Source organism: Antechinus flavipes, chromosome 5, assembly GCF_016432865.1.
Source record: "Antechinus flavipes isolate AdamAnt ecotype Samford, QLD, Australia chromosome 5, AdamAnt_v2, whole genome shotgun sequence".
NCBI lineage: Eukaryota > Metazoa > Chordata > Mammalia > Dasyuromorphia > Dasyuridae > Antechinus > Antechinus flavipes.
In genome coordinates this window covers 193513917-193535463 of record NC_067402.1, presented here as the reverse complement: position 1 = coordinate 193535463, position 21547 = coordinate 193513917, and the positions used below count along the sequence as shown (strand labels likewise).

Sequence of the window (21547 nt, the reverse complement as noted above, 5' to 3'; positions counted from 1 at the left end):
AATATCTGAGGTGCTCACTTGGTGGCTCTCTCCATGAACAACTAGCCCAGTAGCTCCCTAGTTCCTTTTGGGTGTTAGGCCTTTTAACAGTCCTTCCTAAAATCTATGGTATCCTCATAGGTCACTAGAGGGCGCTCGGGTTGCAAGTGTCTAGACCTCTGGCTCTGATGGTCAGGTTTGGAGTTATATGATGGAATATTACTCAAAACATTTTAAAAATGCAAATTATGGCTCAGTAACTCCAAATCCTTCTTTAGGCTTTCCTCTCTTGTCACAACTCCCCCAAAAGTCCTTTCCCAACCACACACCCACTCTCTTTCACAGAGCTAAGATATTCAAACATAATATGACTTAGTTTGTTGAACAGTGAAAATGAAGAAAAGAAAAAAATAACCATTCTCACATGGAACCATATTCCTTCCACCAACCATCTTCTAACTCTTGACCTGCCAGGATTTCAGATATAACCAGGAGACTCCCCTATCCCATTGTCTGAAGCTGATAGAAAGTAAATGTATGTGTTTGGGGAGGAGGTGGAGAATAGGGAATATGTTCAGGACCCTTGCTACAGATCCAGGGATGTATTAAAGGAATAAGGAGATTGGTAAGAAGCTCTCCACCCCAGTGGTGTCATAATAGCCAAGGATCTGGATTAATCTATGTTGGGGGTCACCGCCCCAACTGCTGATTGGAACAGGCCTTATGTGACCAGCACTGCCCGTCCACTTGAATGGTGAAGACTGAGTAATGAGGGTGGTGTGAGATTCTGCTTTATTGCAAAGACTGCAAGTCCTTTTATCTCTTCGGTGCCTGCTTCTAGTTCCTACATCATACGTAAGCACATTCTAACCTATGGTAGATACGCGATTCTCTGCAGGAAGCTACACATAGATATATCTACGTGTACATTCCTTTCCTAATAGGAATATTCAAGGTACTCCCCTCCGAGGTCCAGCACGCCTCTCCTGGGAACTGCCACGTTGCTTCGTCGGGTGGGACCCCTTCTTCCCAGCGCCATCTTGTTCACCCTTACAAGGCTACCCTCAGTTTACCCGACCCATGCCCTGTGTGATGTCCAAGGCGGGTGGGGGGTTGGCAAGACCTCTTACAAATCGAGATTACTTCTAAAGATCTGGTAGTTTGGGTTGGTCATTTGAATATTGAGCTGCGTGTAGTTATACTGTCACCTTATGGAATCCTTATAATTTTAATCTATCTCAATAAAATCCTGGTACCTGTTGTATGCACACCTCCAAATTACTCTAATGCTTTTTCTAAATAAGTTCATTTCTTGGTTCACAATTATTCCAATTCCTTCTCCACAGCTCCTGTCCTCATTTTAGGGTGACTTCATCATACATAATGTTTTTCTCTCAAATACACTCATCACTCAGTTCTTCAACCTACTCATTTCCTATAACCTACTCCGCCATCCTGCCTCAGCCACACACAGTCATTACCTTTGATCTTGCCTGACTCAAATTCATTATCTTCATTTTCAGGAATTCTAAAAAACTGACCATGATCTATTAGCTTCATGCCTTCCCTTACCAAACCTTACTCTGTCTACATTGTGACCTCCAATCCTTTGACTCCTCAGTTTCTTTCTCTTCTGCACTAATTCTTTTTACAGAAAAAATTTGTGATCAATCACCATGAACTCTGTTCTTCCTCTTCCTCATCTCCTGTGTCTTTTGCCATTATCTCTTCCTTCACATCAGTTTCACATGATGAAGTAACGTTACACCTCATTTTTAATTCTAATAAGCCCTTCCTCCCAGCACTTCCAACAGATTGCCCCCTACTCTATTGTCATCTCTACCCTATCACTTTCAGTCTCTCCATGCCTTATTGGGTGCTTCTTTAAACATTCCCATTGGCCCTTATCCTCAAAAATATCTCTTCTGGCTTTTGTGGCTATACTCCTTGAGAAGGCAGTCTCCAGTAGAGACCTTCACTTTCTCTCCTTTCACTCTCTTTTTAACCCTTTATAACACAGCTTCCAATATCCTTCTGCTGAAACTGTTCTCTCCAAAATTACCAATAATCTTTTAATTGCCAAATCCTGAGTCTTTTTCTCAGTCTTTATTTTTCTTGACCTCTGCAAAACCTTTGGCACTGTTGATCATCCTCCTGTTCTTGTACTCTCCTTTTTAAATTTCAGGACACCACTCCTAAGTGTCTTTTTCTGGATCCTTATCTGGATCACTTGCATTGTAGATGAATTCCACAATTCTCCATCCCAGATCCTCTTGTAAATGTCTTCACAGTGTTTTCATTAGCGCTAACTGATTTTATTACCATTTCTGTGCTGATAATTTTAATCTACTTATCCTGCCTTAACCCATTTGCTGACCTCTAGTTTCACTTCTCCAACTGCTTTTCAACTATCCCAGACTGGATGTCCAGTGGATATTTTAAATTCAACATGTTAAAAATATAACCCATTGTCTTTCCCCCTAAATCCTCCTCCCTTCTAAACTTCCCTGTAACCATTAAGAGGAACACCCATTCTCCCAGTCTCTCAGACTAGCCATCCTCCCTATTCTTATCCTCTACTCATTTTAATCGCTAATATCCAATGTGTTCTCTTACCTGCCAATTTCACCTTTAACATTTATTGACTGTGTCACCTTATCATATACCCTGATGCTGGCCCTCATCCCCTCATGTTTGAACTGTTGCAATGGCTTGCTGCTCTGCTCTCTGCTCCAAACCATCCTCTATTCAGCCATCAAAGTGACTTCCCTAAAATGCAGGTGGACCATGTCTTTCACAATCACACACAAACACATGTGCGTGCAAACTCTAGGGACTTCTCATCTCCAGGATCAAATATAAACCCCTCTCTTGGTTGTTCAAAGCCCTTCATAATCTACTCTCCTCCCTCCACCTTTCCAGGCCTCCTGCATTACATGCCCAGTCATATACTCTTGGATCTAGCCACAAAGCCTTCTTGCTTTTCCATGAAGACACTTAACCTCTTGGTTCCAGGAATTTTCTCTGGCTATCTGCCATACTTGTAATGTTCTCTTCATCTCTGTCTCATGGCTTCTCTGGCTTCCTTCAAGTCCCAATTAAAACCCCATCTTCTACAGGAAGCCTTTCCCCACTCTTAATTCAAGTGCCTTCCCTTGGCTGATTCTCTCCAGATTATACTGTATATCTCCTGATTGTACATATTTGTTTACTTGTCTCCTATATTAGGCTGTGGTCCTCTTGTTGGCAGGGACTGCCTTTTGCCTTCTTTGTATCTCCAGCACTTAGTATAATGTTTGACACATTAGGTCTCTAATAAAATATTTTTTAAATGACTCAGTCCAAAATTGGTGTTTTTCACCCATGTTTTCATTACCAGGATCATCTCTTATGGGAATCACCAATCATTATAGACCTCCCCATAGCAGGCAGGAAATTGGAAACTAAGTGACTACAGAAGGAAATATGGGTAGTCAATTCCCCATAGTAGTGAGCAAATCTTATGCTGCCCCAATTTATGGTACTAGTTCCCTCCAGTGGGACCATCTTAGGGCTATAGAGCTTCTCTGTTTCCTTCTGTGAGAATTTTTGGGGAAAAAAACACACTTGAAAATGTGGTATTCTCCAAACTCCATCCAAGAGGCAACATGGTATAGCAGAAGGGGGCAGAGGATTTAGACACAAGATTCAATAATCATAGCCTATAAATGCTGTATAACCTTAGGTAAGCCATTTGGGATTGGGCACTTTTATAACTTTGGGCATATCTCTGGTCCCAAGCATCTGATCTGTAAAATGAAAGGTTTTTACATGCTTTCCTTGAGCTAGATTATGTCCAAGGTTGCTTCCAGTCTCTGAGACTCTTATATTACCCTTGTCTGTTTATAAAGCAATGGAAAGAAGTTTACTGAGGCTAAGAAAAAGTTTATTTTTCTTCTTAACAAAGTAAAAGCAAAGAAACAAGTGGGAATACATTATAAATATCCATAAATATCAGGTGATAGACAAAATATAAATAAATAAATACTTTTACTTCCAAAGGAACACTTCTAGAATTACAAGGGATTGCCAGAGAGGCCTCTCTGCTGCTGTTGCTAGTACTGTTGACTCAAACTAGTCAACTCTAGAAGTATTTCTTTGTTTCCCATCTATTTCTTGGTGTCAGGTCCTCAATAGGAATGGATATTGGTGATTCTATAACAGAATGAATACATTTTAAAAACACTACTGTTTTGTGTTGTGCATAGTTTGTTGTGTATTCCAGAATAAGGGAAAAAAGCTTAAGGGAAAAAAAAAAGGAAAAAAATAGCCAAGGACTGTTGTTCCTCCAAGAAGTAAAATAGAATGAATCGAGCTCTAACAGAACAAGATAGGAAGGAAAATAAACAAAGAAGTGAGACTCTGTCTGAATCTTTATATCATTTGACTACTCAGGAAAGATTTAGAAGAGGAGAGAGGGGCCTCAGGTAGAAAGATTCAAATTCAGAAATGGTAGACTGGAACAAGACCTAATAAACAAACATTAAACCTCAAAGTTTTAGACTTCTAGAATTTCCCAATTTCTTTTCCTGTACTGAGTTATATTTTTTGGCATCATGTCCAGAAATCAGGACAGTCTTAGGAAAGTCAAAATTAGTGGTCACTAATCCTTTATTTACTGTTTTTATACAGCGTGGGCCCCAAGACTGTTTACCAAGTGGTTTCTCAGTGTTACTTTTGGGGTTGGAAAATTATAGGGTTCTAGCTTTATAGGTCTCATCCTGATTTGCAAAGGAAGAGGGGAGTGATGAAATGGTATAGGGTAAAGGATCCTATAGAAAAGCAAAAATGGGCCCCAGACTGGGCTAGAGTTTTGTCTGTACGGAAAGAAGTCTTAGTTGTTTCGCAGCCAGTGTACTCATCACCTTCCATTCTTCATCTTAAGCTCAGGGAAGCCACAGAAGTGATGCTTATAGTATGAAATCAGTTAGCAAAGTTGGAGTTAATAGAATGCCTTGGGATTCATCTTTAGGGGAATGTTCAAGACAATGTTGCAGGAGGGAAAGAAAGCACACATTCCTAGCCCATTAAGAAGAAAAACATAGGGATTTCACTTTTGTCTTCTTTGATATTTCAGATTATCCACAATCGATACAATTTAAATTCTTTGAAGGGAGAGAGTTTTCCTTTTGCTCTTCTATCCCTGATGCTTTGTACAGTGCCAAACAAATAAGAGTCATTTAATTAATTTTTGTTTTTGAACTGAATTGAATTAGAGATGGGCAGCCTGGTCTGATCTCCGTGAAAAACTTCAAAATTAAAATTGGTTTTTCAGAAAGGTCTTCGGAAATTTGCTGAGCCACCGAAAACTTTGAACAACTTCCCTTTGTACACACTAACATTTTTATGACCATCCAGAATAGTATTACCAACCTTGGATAAGGAAGTTTGTTAAAAACTTCTGAAGACTTCAAATCTATTCTTATTGCAAAGGGAAGCTGCACTGAACTGAATGACTTTAAATTAAGGTCAGCTTGGAAAAAAAATAGGCTAGTAAAATACAAAGGTTCAGTGTTCCTCCAAAAAGTGCATAGAGTGTTTTGATTTTCAAGACTGGAAAATGCTTAATCTTCTGTCTTTGCCTGACTTTTGCTAAGCTTGGAAGTGACCCCTCTCGCCTGGCCTATAATGTAATAAGGGAGTGAACAGCAATCTATCCCACTCTGTCAGGGTTATTTCTAGCATGTTTCCTGGTACCTTCTTGGTACTAAATAGATAAAATTTTTCAATATTAACCAACTTCTGCTTGCTTTTCAAAACAACTTCTCCCAATGGGAGTCCTTAGAAGGGGCTCAAGGAAAAAGATAAGTGAATCTAGTCAGGATAGTAACTTGTCATAAGCAAATAAAGGGCTTTTATAAGGAGATGTCTCAAGATTACATGGGAAATTAGGGAAGGATTTTTAATTTTACAGATCTCATCCTGAGTTGCAGTGTAGAAGCATGATGATAAAGGTTATGGACACAGAAGAGCAAATGTTGGCTTCAGGTTGGGCAAAGTCCACTATAGGACCAAGTCTTACTTGTTTTTCAGCCAGTGCATTCTCCTACCACCTATGTATCTTCCATAACCTTAAACTGGAAGAAGTTACAAGAGTGATACTATTAATATGCCAAAATCTGTTGAAAGCAGAGCCTTTAACAGTTGATTAAAGATGAAGGGGGGTGGGGGAACATCCACATTGGTTCTTGATTGGAATGTCAAGTCAAGGTGCAAAAGAGAGTAGAACTTTACCATTAAGTCTAGGGCTTAGCACATTATTCCAGGTTTAATTTTCATGGGGTCCTAAGATAGTAAGGGGGTCGGGAAAAATGATCCCTCCCTTGTTCTTTAAAGTTTAAAGAGTCTGAACCCCTTAAAGACAGGCTAGCTGCTAAAAAAATGAGTTAGGGATGATGAAAAGGAATTTTGTTGTAGTCCACTTAAGCTGCCTTGGGGACATGGAGGCATCTTTCCAAACTCATTCTGCCAGGATAGGGCTTCAGCCTATTGCTATTTCTGAGTACTTCCAAAGGGTCATCATCCACTACACTGTTCTCTTCAGCGCTTTGGAGTTCCTGGGAGCAGGGAGTTATCCTTGGTCGGGGTTTCAGCACATTCATTGGGTCCAAGTCAGGACTGTTTTCTGCACTCCTGGTATGCCGGTGGGGTTCAGGTGTATTGAAGTGTATTATGGGGATTTCATTTCTCCGAGACAGGAATTGGGAGTAAGGAGGTGGGTTCATCCCTGGTAGGAAGGCCCTCTTTGCCTTGCCAAGGCTGATCAGGAAGTTGTTCTGGGGAGAGTGATAGATGTCATACCCATTTTCTAATGTCCGGTGTTTGAACCTGCAGTTGTCTGGGCTGAAGAAATGCTGAAAGAATAGAGAAGGAACCAGATGAAGACTGACTTAATGACTCCTTTCGCATGTTCAGGATCAATATAGAAATAGTATCATCTTAAATCTACCACACACTTTTTTTTTTTAAATTATAGCTTTTTATATATGAGATATATGCATTTCATTTTCCTTTTAAACCCGTAAGGTAGGTAGTTTAAGCACTAGACCCATTTTTATTTTAAAATAATAGCTTTTTGTTTTCAAAATACATGCAAAGATAGTTTTCTACATTCCACCTTGCAAAACTTTGTTTTCCAAAATTTTCTCCCTCCCTTCCCCTTGCCCCTTCCTAATTCCTAATTCTTCCAACTACAAGGCATTCCCTCTTTGCAAGATAAGCTAGAGACCTAATATGTTTCCAATTATAACATCAGGCTATTTGGGTTTATAAACAAGAAAGAAGTATATAAACTCAAGGTGCAGGTAGTTATGAGGAAAAGGACTTCAGAGTTTCATGATTATTAACCTGTGTTGATTGCAGCGAATTGAATTCTCTGATTGGAGAAAACCATTTTCTTTCTGTCTTTGATATGTTGGCTTCATCCTTCTGCTTCAGAATCTACTATAAGGTCAGCCGATTTGCAGGTATATATTCAGAATAGGTTATATATGTCAAGATCAAGGGAGTGATTACCTTGAGAACCATAAGACACTTCTTTCTAAGGTATTTGAATATCTGGGTAAATGTGTCCTCTCCCAAGCTTGTGGTATACTTAATTGTAAGAATCCTTACATCCTCAGGTTCTTCCTGTCCGTTTACAATAGAGCCAGCTTACTGAAGCAGGTGCTGGAAGTTTTTTAAGTAGCATTAGACAGCAGGGATTGAGAAAAAGGGATCCATTCTCACAGTCAGAATGGTTAGGAGTTAGGTGGAGAGGGAGAAGTGGGACAATTCTAGTTAAGGAAATGCAAGTAATGATGCAAGAATAGCCCACCAAGCCAAAGGAGGATCTTCCCACTAGAGTTTTGGGGAAAAACAGTCAGTCTTCAATGTTGTATTTGATAATCTTTCTATTTTTCTGTGTCCCTTTCTTACACCTTTCACTTACCTCCTAGGTAGTCAGTGGTCTCATGGCTGCATCTGGCTGCCTACAACCATCCCCTCCTTACAGAATCCTATTTAGGGCTGTTATACCCAGCACTCTCCCATCCTCTAAAATTGTCTTTCCCTCTTCCCACCTCCCCTTCCTGATGCAAACAGTTATCATATGTTTAAATTCCCATTCCTTCAAGGCACTTCCATTATTTAATCCTAGGACATCTAGACTGATATCTAGAGGGATTTGCATTTTAAATGTGGTATCTACTCAAATATCTAATTGCTGGGCTGGGAGATAGAATGACCCAGAAGTTACACATAGCAGAGCCATGATTCAAATCTAGCCTACTTTACCCATGCTCCACTATTAAGGAGAAAGGAAATATAAACGGCATCAGGACCAATTTCACAACTAACAAGTAATATAATCTGGTGATGGTATAATTTCTTGATTTAATATTTTATTTGATATTTATTCATATAAATATATTTAATATTTAATTGCTTGCACATGCACAAATCCTTTGGTTAAAAAAAACAAACTTGTTTTGACAGTGACTAACACTCTCACTTGCAACTTCTGTATAGCATAAGGTAAGGTTTTCAATCGATTTACTTTGCAGGATGCCCGACACTGAGCTTGAAAGTTTACTCTTCAAGTCTGCTACTTCATCTGAGTTTCCCCACAACTTAGCATCCTACAAATATACTTAATTACATGGACTAGGATATCAGAGTTGCAGATTATTTTTGAGGTGGTCTAATCTATCCCTCTCATTTACAGATAAGAAAATGGATTCAGATAACTTAATGTAAGTCACCTTTTTATAAAGAGGAATAGCAATGGATCAGATTCCTAGATGGATCTGAACTCAGAATCTTTTGTTCTGTTGTGGATTTAAGAGTATGAGGACAGACAGAACCTGGATAAACCAAAGATTCTAGTAGTTCCCTGTGAGGCTTGGTCTTCTGTAAAGCAAAATGGAGCATTGAGATAATTTGGGTAGATTCCCCACATTTTATATATTAGCACATTGGTTTGGGGAAAGGTACCAAGAGAGAGAAAGCAGGTCAACAGAATGTCACATGAGATTATTTCATTCTAGTATCTTATGTTTTTCTTGAAAGCAGCCATACAGTAACCTGCAAGTCACACAACCAGAGTTCAAAGACTCACCGATCCGAAGATGTTGCCCCTGATGTCCATACAGAGATATCTCCTGCTCATCACACCAGTTATTATGACTAGCCCAGCATCCTCTGATCTGATCATCAAGGCACCTGTTGAGAAAACCATTTGAATGAATATAAACTGCTTTCATTTTTGCTTTTCTTCCCGGGTTATTTATACCTTCTGAATCCAATTTTCCCTGTGCAACAAGAGAACTGTTCGGTTCTGCAAACATATATTGTATCTAGGATATACTGTAACCTATTTAACATGAAAAGGACTGCTTGCCATCTGGGGGAGGGGGTTGAGGGAGGGAGGGGAAAAATCGGAACAGAAATGAATGCAAGGGATAATGCTGTAAAAAATTACCCTGGCATGAGTTCAGTCAATAAAAAGTTATTTTTAAAAAATTAAATTAAATTAAATAAAAAAAAAGACAGAAAACCATTTGAGATGAAAAACTTTCCACTTTGTCTCATCTTTGCCTTCACATGAGCCCTGAAATGCTTTTTCAAAGCCTGAGTAAGTTTGGAAGAATTAAGAAAGAAGAGATCCAGCTATAAAGAAAGAACCCAGCTCTTAAGAGAGACTCATCTAATATATCTTTTCCTTTCTGCTTTTTCCAGAATGCTTTTCCAAAGCCATGTATGTATGGATGGAGGGAGGGAGGGTAGAGGGACCTCTCTTCTATATGTTCCCTATTCTCAGGAATGGCATCTTGTAATATAGCAACTCAATCAGTAGGAGACATCATGCTAAATAAAAAACTCATCCAAAAAGTACTTTGTAGAGTTAACATGAACTGTGACAAGTAGCAGACCTAGGGAAGTGACATAACCAGCAGAGACATGGCCAGGGGAAGCAGATTGACACCACTAGAAGAAGCAACAAGAGGGCAATGCATCAATGTTGCTTTGCTTCTGTGTTTCACCTCTTAGTCTTATGCTCTATGTGTGTGCCTGCTCTTTCCACTGACACTGTGTATCGATGGGAAAGTACACTACAGCTTTATTGGAGTAGTCTTTGTTACCATACTTATAGCAATGCTATTTCAATAAATGAATTTTTTAATCTGACTGATTTTTAAATTGAGGGATATAGATAGGGCGGGGGAAAAACACTGCATATATATCTATCCTCGTTTTACTTAGCTTTTCCTCAATCACTAGATTCATGGATTCCTTTCAGGTTTTGTTGTTTTTTTAATTATGAATAATCCTGAAGCAATTTCAGCTTCATTTCCAGTGTTTTTTTTCTGTTGGTTTTCTTTTAGCATAATTTTCTTCTATATTTCTGCCTCCATTTGTTTTAATAATAATAATAATAATAATATATATTATATATATATGTATATATATATATATATTTCATCTTGAATTCTTTTGGAACTCTCCTTTCTTCATTTTGAGTAGTTTTTCTCCCTGAAAACTAATTTTTGAGAGTTTCTGATAGTTTTTGTTCTCTGTTGGCATTTTTGCTGCTTATTTTTGAAGGAGATTTTTAAGGAATAAGAGCTCTTATGAACTCTTGTCCTTAAAGTTGAGTTCAGATTTCTATAATGCAATAAAGTCTAGGAAGATAGATTCGGAGCTGGAAAGGACCACATAGGTCATCGAGTTCAACCCACTTATTTTTACAGCTGAGAAATATTCAGTCCAAAGAGTTCATCAATCAACCTAATGAAATCGTAAGTCCTTGGCCACTGAATGAAAATAACTGTCTACAGAAGAGCCGCACCTTTAGTGTTTTTAAAAAGCCAGTTAGCCACTTTGGGAGTCATTTACCCTGAAGAAAGTTCAATTTCTACCTTTCCGCCTTTCTCTCAGATAGGAAGAGGGGAATGGAGGTTTCTTTTCTTCTTCCCTTTCCCTCTCTATCAATTCTGTCCTGTAGCTGAAACAGATGGGCAAGTGTCCAAAGGAATCCAATAGTCTGATCAAGTAGAGAGGGATGGTCCAATACTTTAGTTTGGAGATTGGAATGAATATCTTAGCATAGTTGATTCTTAACAAAAGGTTTGCTTAGTTTGCAAGGGAAAGATATTCAAAGAAGGGAAAGAATATTCTGCAAAAATATAGCACTGATCAGTTGGGTAAAGCTTCTCTACCTCCATATTGTTTAGGATGGCACAATCAAAAGCCTGAAAGAGCAGCCAGATGGCAGTTTGTATCCTGGTTTGTCAGTTGCTTTGGTCTTTGGTCTCCTAAACTAATTAAATCCAGAGAACAGTTTCCGTATCTTACAACTTTATGTTATAAAACAAATTGATCTTGTGTGAATTAGAGCCTTAAGATCAGTGTTTGTATCAGTCAGGTTCTTGGAGCTGGGATTTTCTTGCTCAGAACATGATAGGCTTGAGAGCTAAGAATAACAGAACAGAACTGAATAGGCTACTGCTAATCCTAGGACTCGGGCTCCAGTTCTTTCCAAGAATGCATCTCTATACCCCAAGGGCCCCATAGCAGTACTGTATTAAGCTACCTTGGTCACATGTCTTTCCTACAAGTGTGGCTCTCCACTACTGAAACTTAAGTTGTCCATTATTTCCATTGACACTAGGTATTTAATGTGTGCCATATTGCTATGGAGATGTTTTGTTACATCCTTACTAAGTAATTTCATTTTTATGAAAATTTACCATTCCCTTGTTTTGAGCTAATTGTTTCCTCTGAGTAGAGATAAGCTGATGTATCAGTGGGGCTCATTATATAGTTTTAAGAAGTAGGGACCCGCAGAGCACTTTTAATCTGAGGTTGTTTACAAGTATGAGTGGGGAGTGAAGAGGTTGAGGGAGATGGTCTAATAAGGATTTTGTACAAGTATTATTGTCCTCATTTTATGTCTAAATTGAGATTACGTAGCATTAAGTGTCTTGCCAATGAACACCCTGCAAATATCAAAGTCGGAACTTTAATAACTCCTTACTTTCATCAACCTTTCTCCAACACATATTGCTTTTCTGTTCACTTGCTTATGTTTTTCATATTTATAGTAGTAACAATTATTATTTAGTAAATATAATTTATGTAAATAGTTTACATTGTTGTGACTTGCTCACTTTATCTCTCTGACCCCAGACTAGACTATGTTTCACTTTCATGTTCCAGACATTCTGTCTTACCAAATCATCTTCCCAACTTTGAAGCTCCTGGCCCACATCTCTCAATGTGGACCAGCACTCCACATGCTGGACTTCTGTACCAGACTTAAAAAAAAAAAAATCACTTTTGCCAGTCCCAGAAAAAGTTAATATACTTCTTGATGCAACTCTTATCCTGGGGTCTGGCTATCTTGGATGGCCCCAGACCCTAGCCCAGACTGTACTTCATTTTATATTTCAGCCGGCCATTCACTCAGGCAGAATTGCTGTATTCCTTGCCAGAGTTTGTCTTGCCCCTCTTTCTATCTCTTCTTAGGATAGTAATCAGATGAGTAATACAGTTCCTTCTGGAAAGGTACTAAAGTCACCTGTGTTAGTTAATAGTTTATGGATCAATTCACCATCACTGTGACTTCCTGAATCAAAATTCCCTTTTCACATGCCCAGTATTTCCTCCTATGTTTTGTCTGTTCCTATTAGAATGTAAGCTCCTTGAGGTCACTTTTCTATTTTTGTCTTCAGTTTTAGCCAGTGTCTAGCATTCATTGTCTAATGCTTTTCAGTCTGCAGAGTATTTGTAATCCATTAAATCTCCAATGTACTTACTGAAAGATGATTTAGGCTCCACTATACCTCAGTCAATGCTCATGCTACCTTGGGCAAACCACTCACTCCTCGGTCATCAAAGCTTTGAGTGATCACTCGTCTGGAGTGTTAGAGAAGTTGTTGTGTGTGCGTTAGGTGCAGTGCCCAGAGCAGTCCTTTCCAGCTGTAAAAGTCTGTGATCCCTCCAGACAGGGCGTAACCTGAAAAACTCCCCTTTTTGGTAGCGTGGACTGGCCAAGAGGAATGTTTGCTTTGGCAGCGAGGTTGGTGCATCTCGGAGCGCCCAAGAGCAATATCTGCTGCCACCCACTGGGAGCGAGGGGGAAATGCATGAGACCCTTTCAAGGACCCTGTTCCAGACGGATGGCAGCAGGAGCAGAAGCCGCGTGGGGAACAACACCTGACGCCGTCTTCTACGAGCCCTTCAGATCCACCTGGCAGAAGGAGGTGGGCGAGAAAAAGGAAGTCATTTGTCACCCAAGTCCTGTGTAGACCCTTGGGAGGGGGCCATCGTGTCCCAAGAAATCTGTTGTCGAGTCCATTTTGTTTCCTTTCACCTTCTTTTAAGACTTCCTTTAATTCTGCAAACTGCATCGTTACTAGTGGGGAGCTGCTCTTGGGATATGATAGACCTGCGGTTAGGAAAACCTGAGTTCAATTCTTCCATCACACAGCTACTGTGTAACCCTAGCCAAGTCACTTAATCTCCGTCTGCCTCAGTTTCTTCATCTGTAAAATGGGAATCATGAGAACACCTACCTCTCAGATATGATGTGATGGTAAAATGAAATAATTTGGTAATATGCTACATAAACGGTAGCTACAGCTACTACTGGTATTATTATTAATCATCATCACCATTACTATTATTATCAGGCAGAAATTTTTCTTAGGCTTCCATATTATAATACAGTGAGAAAATCCTGAAAAATATACTTGAGCCTTTAAAATCAAGGCATGGGAGACTTGAATCCAAACACCATGGAAGCAACTTGTTAAACCTTTTGGCTTCCTGGACTAAAGCATATTATAAAATGCCTTTAGGATGACAATTCACACAATAGGAAAAAAAAAAAAACTGAATACGACACCTTTGACAAGATATTTACTTTTTCTGATCTTTAACTTTCGCATCTGTAAAACTGGGATGGCCTGGTGCCCGTCCCTGAAGATCAGATGAGGCTATGGATGTGAAAGAGCTAGGACTTTGGTTCCCTGAGGCTCTGTTGAAATGTGCACTGATGATTTTGGGACAACAAGGACTCTTTTGGACATCTGACCAGGTATGGCAAGACCCATTTCATGCTTATTTTATCCTGCATAAAAGCTCATTGGTGAGCCAGGGAAAGGAAAGGAGAGTGAGCCTAGAGATCAAGCACAGCCGGTAGATACCCGCTTCTGTGAGCTCTACAGAATTCTGTGAGGATTTACAGAAAGATCCATCTGGCAATAGCGATCTCACCTGACATATAGTAGCTATGTGACCCTGAACAAGTAGTTTTACTTCATAGTGTACTGAGCAACTAAAACTTTGATGAATTGCAGAACAGTTACCAAATTCCTATCAGTAGATGTTTCCACACTGAGGTTACCTATACTATTAAAATCATGGGTTCAGTCAAAAAGAAAAAGACTATTACATTATCTATCAGAAGGAAGTGAGATAAGCTTCCAACAGATTCTGTCAAGTACTGTCCAAGGTGAAGTTCCAGGAACAAACAATGTCATTCAACAAGCACTTAAGTCATTACTTTATACCAAACTCTATGCTAAGCTAAGAAGGTTCCAAGGAGGGGTTCTATATTTATATAAGCCTTACAAAATAATTGTATAAAATAATTGGTAAAAAAAAATAATTGGAAAGAAAGTTTGGGTATCTAAAGATAAAAGGATTTTATCCAACAAATACCAGCACCACAATTTCTCAAGAGACTCTGTCCATTTAAACAAATTCAGATGACTCAATCTTTTACTTACTGCTGACTCTCAGCCAAGTATTTATTTTTTCTGAACTTATTTTTATGTATATATTTTGCATTTTGAGCTGAGGCAATTGCAGTTAAGTGACTTGCCCAAGATCACACAGCTGGTTAACTGGTCTGAGGCCATATTTGAACTTGGGTCCTCCTGACTTTAGGGCTGGGGCTGTATCCACTGCACCACCTAGCTGCCCCTTTTCTTTACTTCTAATTTCCACTCATAAAAAAGGAGTTTAAAAATGCTTGGTATCTCTTAACCTTCCAGAAAGTCTGGAAGAATGAATGATAACTGTAAATGGATTCTCAGGAGAAAGAAAACTTAATGACGAAAGATAAGAGACTAGGGAAACTGAGTGTCAAAAAAAGAAAACTGAGGTAGGGGAAAGGGAAAAGAGGTGAAAATGAGAAGTAAAGAAAAGAAATAGGAAGAAGGAAACATTAATAATGAAAGATTTTTGAATCCACAAAAGAATGCTGTCCAAGGGCATATGGTTATCTCTTTCCATGAAGAACAGGAGAATAAGGAATGAGAGAAAGAGATGATGGTTCAGGCTTTAGGAAGGGCTGACTTCAGTAGTTTTGAGATACGTGCTACCAAAGAAGGTTTATAGGACTTCCTATAGAAGTGTTTGTTTGTTTGTTTGTTTTAAGAGGAATAGATTCAGGAAATCATTAATTTCAACCCTATCTCCCAAGAATTTTCAGTTATCCAGGTTGTGTACAAACACATATAGACCCGAATATTACCACATGTTGTAAGGACAAGGAGGGTAAGTAGACATTGAAAGAATCTTTACTGAGCAAATCCCTTTGCCAATATCCTTCATGGATATATACCATGCCTCCCAATGTCTCTGCCTCTAGCTACTTCTGCCCAGCTGGAAAGGCTTTAAGTACCATCCCAGTGACAGGCTGTACTTCTCTCACTGGAGGTCTAGAATGCCAAACATTGCAGAGGTTAACCAGGACAATTGATTAATTTTTCAGCCATGGCAACTTATGAAGACCATGCATATCACACCAGTGAGATCACTGGTCTTTGAAATACTGAAATAAAACAAATTAACCATGTGAATAAGATCTCATGGAGGATATTTTTTTAAAGACAATCTTTCAAGCTATTTCTTGGCCATTGTTATGTCGATTAAAATTTTTAAAATTTATTTGAGCAGTTCCATTTTTGGGGTCTTCTTAATTTCTTAACAAAAAACTATAACACTAGTTTGTCTTATTTGTTCGTTTGGGGGTTTTTTGGGGAGGAAGAAAATTGGACCAGCTTTGTGACAATTTATGTAGGGAAAATTCCCTCTGCCAGTGCAAATCAGGAACAGTTTTATTTATAGTCGCACAGAATTGCCCTAGCAGTGAGAGGCTAGGGAAATTGGTGCTACATATCAGAAGTGGACCTTGAACTCAGATCTTGTCCATGAGGAGACTTTCCTTATTCTTTTTTCTATTTTTGTAAGTAGTAGTTTATTTTTTCTCCAATTATATGTAAAGATAGTTTTTCAACATTCATTTTTATATGATTTTGAATTCTAAATTTTCTCCCTTCTTTTCTCCCCAAGACAGCAAGCAATCTGATAAAAATTTTACATGTGCAATCATGGAAACATATTTCCACATTAGTCATGCTGTGAAAGAAGAAATAGAACGAAAGAAAAATTGGCTTTTTCTCCATAATAAACATTTTTTTGTTTAAAAATAATTCTGCCTCCTACAATCCTTATTTTAATTTATTCAGGTTATCCTCTTCATCTATTGCAGCTCCTTTGAATTGATGGTTTCCCATCTTTCAAGAATGCTAGATTTTATTTTGCCCAAAGAAATAAGTGGAATCTCAAACTGAAGATGTACAGTTGGTTTAAATCGACAGTACAATTATCCCCCTCCAGCAATTTCCTCCACTAAAATATATTTATTTCATGTATATTCTGCATATGTTTATAATGTAATTTGTTGTATCCTCCCTTGATAGAATGTGAGCTCTCTGGGGGAAGGAGGGGTAAGAAGGACAGTTTTTATTTTCTGTATCGCTAGTGCCCAGCATATTCTTAATAAATACCTCTTGATCAACCGAGTACTATTGTGCACTTAATTTCATTCAATAATGATATATTAAACCTTTCTATATACAAAAGATAAAACTAAGCAGTGCCTGCCTTCAAGGAGCTTATATGGACATGGAATATTCAAAGAAGAAAAGATAGAATTGGGTTGGGAAGCGGAAACAGAAAGCCTTGGGTTTGAGATCACTGTACTAGCTGACTTCTTGATAAAATTCTAAGTTTAAATTGCTGCTCTATATCCAGCTGTTACTCTGTTCTTTATAATAATCCAACATGATTGAATTTTGACATGATTTAACCAGCTAGTGATAGACAATGAAAATAATAGCTTGAATTTACATTATGCTTTAAGTTAAAAAAAAACTTTTTCCCCTCATAACAACCCCATTTCCCCCATTTTATAAGACAGAAAACTGGCTCAGAAATGGGAGGCTATTTACCAAGGTCACATAGCTTTAATAAATGTCAGAGCTTGCATTTTAACCAGCTCTCTCCCAGGTATGTAAGTCAAGCATGTTTCCTACCACATACCACACAAATCTCTTGGGTGCAATTTTTAGATACAATGTTCCTACCCTCAACTTTTCTTTTTCCTTTTTAGATGTAACATATTTATGAAAAGCTTTCCTCCATAGTTTCTTTGCAGAGGTAGTGGAAAAAAGAGTATGGAATATCAAATATATGGAAAATGGCTTAATTTTTTAAAATCAGTTTTTCTGAAAATTTTTCTTCTCTTTTTATTTACATAAGGAATGGTTTTTAATGAGGGATATATTTGGAAACAAAAATAATATTAGTATAATAGAAATAAATAAAAATATTTTTAAATTTTATCTTAGAATTGAAGAATTTGATTCTTAGGACAGTGATATCAAATTCAAATAAGAACGGGAACTATTAATCCATTTAGAAGGATCATTACAGATGGCATTATTAATTTTGTTTTAAAATGTAATGTTATCTATGTTTTGTTGTATTTTTAATTATATAAGTAAATATTTCATAATTGCATTTTAATCTGGTGCAGCACACTTGGGAATGTTTTGGGCCACATGCCAGAGTGTGTATTACATACCTTTGTACTAGAATATAACTGAGTGGGGGGTAGGGGTATGATGGAAATGATTCCAACCTATTCAGTTGTTCAGATTTTTCCAGCACTGGATATTTGTCATTGGATTCAATTTTTAATTTTAAAATTAATTACTTCCAAATTTCTATTGTGCTCTTTGTGTTCTATAACTTTCTTGGTATTTAGAAATACTTTCTCATAATTTTCTGTCCTCCTTTGGCATTTCTTATTTATACTAGGTTATCAGCTTATTTTATCTATACAGGCATACTACTTGTTTATCACTTACTGCATAGTTTTATAAGCTATCTTTTAATGCATATTTTCTCTCCCCAGCTAAATTATAAATTTCCTGAAGTCAGGATCTGTTTTACTATATAGAATGTATTTGAAATGCCTTAGTCTGAATTTTAAGCTATTAAACCTAGTGTATCCTGGTAGCTAAGCAGGATATCTATGAGGCAGTTGCTCTAAAGAACAGAAATTAAAGCTTTCTGATTAATGCTTTTTAAGCTATTAAAGCTTACAACTGCACATAAACTTTTGGGACATTCTGACCCTTTGTATTGCCAAATAACACCTTTTATTCAGGAGGATTAAAGATCTCTTTAAGCTCTAAAAATGATTCAGTTCTTGGACTTTAAAAAATAAAATACCATATTCAATAGGACATAGATAGTGGTGGAGCAGGACTATATTTAGAGATTTTCAGAGAAGATAATTCCACACCCTCCCTTGGTAAGCTATCCTAAAGTCCATAATCTAAATATGTCTGTTTACATCATTTGGTCTCCCTCGTTCTCTCTAGAGCTGTCATATCATAAGATACTCAACTGCTTGAGGTAGGACAAGAGGAGACACATCTATTACACAAGAAGAAATTGATGATCTATGGTAATTATAGAAGATGCTAATTATGGAGGTCCTGAAACCACCTTCTTTCTATCCCACAGTAGCTTACACTTCCCCCTGGCTCTATCACCTATTTGTTGTGTTACCTACTGGTGCCTTTATCTTGCTGAGTGTGTCAGTTAGCTCCAATCTACTAGGGAGCTAATTGTTAAATTTTCAGTGTGGATATTTACACTTTGGATATTGCTATAAATCAGAGCTCTATTTATCATTTGGTTAGTTTAAGAAACCTAGATTTAAGAAAGTGATGGAGAAAATGTTAATAATAGATTAAATGTAAAAATACCATTGCATACATTTCCCATTCACTGCCCTCCTTCCGCCCTCCCAACCCCCCAAAAGCTGATTGTTAAACATTTTCCCACACATCACTGCTTCTCTTTCTTCATGTGCAAAATGGAAGGTATTGACTAAACTAATAATAATCAGAGCTGACATATGTATCACACACTAAAGTTTACAAAGGCAGTTTAGTGTACTGGCATCTCATTTGATTCTCATTTCATTCGAGTAAGACCAATAGTGAAGGAATTTATCTTTATGATCTCTTCCCATGTTAAATTCTATGAAGTGATTCTCTTTAAAATGCTCCTTTCATTGAACCATTGCATCTGTTAATATACCAAATTGCCAACCTTATCTATACACACAGCTGTGTCACATATTAGATCGTGGACAATGCCTGTTCTCTCTGTGCCTCAGTTTGCTCAGTTGTCAAATAGAGATAATAAAATAGCCAGGGGGGAAGCTAGTTGTTGCAATAGATAGAGTACCAGCCCTTAAGTCAGGAGGATCTGAGTTCAAATTTGGTCTCAGACACTTACCACTTCCTAGCTGTATGACCCTGGGCAAGTCACTTAACCCCAATTATCTCAGAAAAAAAAAATCCAAAAATAAAGTAGCCAGGAAGATCGATGTTCAAATTCTGTTTTTGATACTTCCTGGCTCTGGGCTGCTAGATAAGTTATTTGATTTTAAATTGTTTTAAGCAATTTTCTAGGAATACAATTTGCAGAGAAGATGGCAATCTGCTTTGGGGGTGAGGGGGAAACTTTGCTCACTTGGGAATTCAGGATAATATCCAAATCATCAATTCAGTCCCTATCCCATGGACTAAGTAAACCTGTATTCATGAAGTTCTGAGTTCAAATTCAGTCTCAAATGCTAACAAGCTGTGTGACCCTGAGCAAGTTACTTAACCTATTTGCCTCAGTTTCCTCATCAGTAAAATGAGGATAATAATATTAGTCACCTCCTCAGGTGATGATGAGTATAAAATAAGATCATATTTGTAATGAATTTTGTAAGTTCCATGACTAGAAGGAAACTTTTAGATCATTTAGTCTAGACATCCTGAGTTTGAGATCTATAAGCTTATATAAGCATATTTTAATTTTGATACTTGTTTTCAACATAATTGCTTTTCTTTGTAATCCTATTATTTACATTGCAACACATCACTCTTAAGAAGGAGTCTATAAACTTTACTAAAGTGCCAGAGGGATCCATGAGACAAAAAACTTTTAACAATTCTAGAGAAGCAGCAGAGTTTAGTGGAGAGGACTCTTAGTTAGGAAGGACGCGGATTAGAATCCAGCCCCCGATATTTCTTAGCCTACTAATATGCCCTGTTATTTAATTTCCTTGTGTCTCAATTTCCTTATCTACAAAATGAGACTACCTCTCAGAGTTATTGTAACGCTCTCATGAGATCGTTTAGAAAAAAGTGCTTTCCGAACTTTGAAGTATTATACAAGATATCCCTAAAGACTTTTATAAATGCCAGCTCTTACTCTACAGATGAGGAAAATGAGGCAGAGATGAAATAATTTGATAAAAATTACAGTAACACCAAATAGTGGAGATAGGATTTGAACTCAGCTCTTCTGATTCAAAAAGTGATACTCTTATCTATACCAAATACCATACCTACTTTGATGAATGAATGAATAAAGGAAGAGAGGAGAAGGAGATGGAGGGAAAAGAAAATAAGAGGGTCAGGAAGGAAATTTTAGGGGACTATATAAAATCCAGTTTATCTTTATAATTTGATCTCTCAAGATTTTCAGAGAAGAAAGTTCCATGATTTTGCTGGCTAATGAATTGTCCCAAATACATAATCCAATATGAATCTGTCTTATCTAACCTCCCTAGCCTTTCTACTCCTTTATTTGACTGTTTCACCATCACCACTGCTTCCTTCTGCCTAAAGATGTGACAGCAATGGCAGATGGATTAGCTATTGCTCTACTTGGGTCAACGATAGGATCTCTTAGAGATGCCTTCCAGCCAACAAAATTTGGATTTTTCCCTTAACCAGCAGTCAAATTGATGAGTCCCCATTTCTTGAGTTCTGACCCTCTACTTACTATAAATGGTTTGATGAGGAGACCCATCCACGTGGCCATCTTTGTGGATCTGCAGGTGGTAGCTGTTCCTGGCTGTGGCCGTATAGAGGTGAGTCAGGCCCCCCCAGCCAAGGCTGAGCAGGGGGGAAGCATTGGGGAAGGCTTGGATGGCCCTTATGCTGCACAGGGCACAGAAAAGGAGCCTGAGGCAACCCCCTGACATCCTGATGTTCTCTGAATGGCTGGAGTGAAGGGGTTGAAATCAGACACTCTTTCCCCCACTTTTGCCTGTTCAGAGCTTTCTTCTTCCTCCCTGTGGACACTTAGTCTGGGAATTTGGATGTGTCTCCCT

The 21547-nt window shown here is 38.0% G+C and overlaps 1 protein-coding gene across 1 annotated transcript; it reads right to left on the bottom strand.

Annotated features, from left to right (window-relative positions):
• Positions 1 to 3882: 3882 nt before the first annotated feature.
• On the bottom strand, positions 3883 to 21521 carry FGF23 (fibroblast growth factor 23). The gene is made up of 3 exons (XM_052000743.1): positions 21217 to 21521; positions 9116 to 9219; positions 3883 to 6872 (listed from the first exon to the last, which is right to left on the bottom strand). The coding sequence occupies exons 1-3, from the start codon at positions 21416 to 21418 to the stop codon at positions 6441 to 6443; spliced, it is 738 nt and encodes a 245-aa protein (XP_051856703.1). The 5' UTR covers positions 21419 to 21521; the 3' UTR covers positions 3883 to 6440.
• Positions 21522 to 21547: the final 26 nt, after the last annotated feature.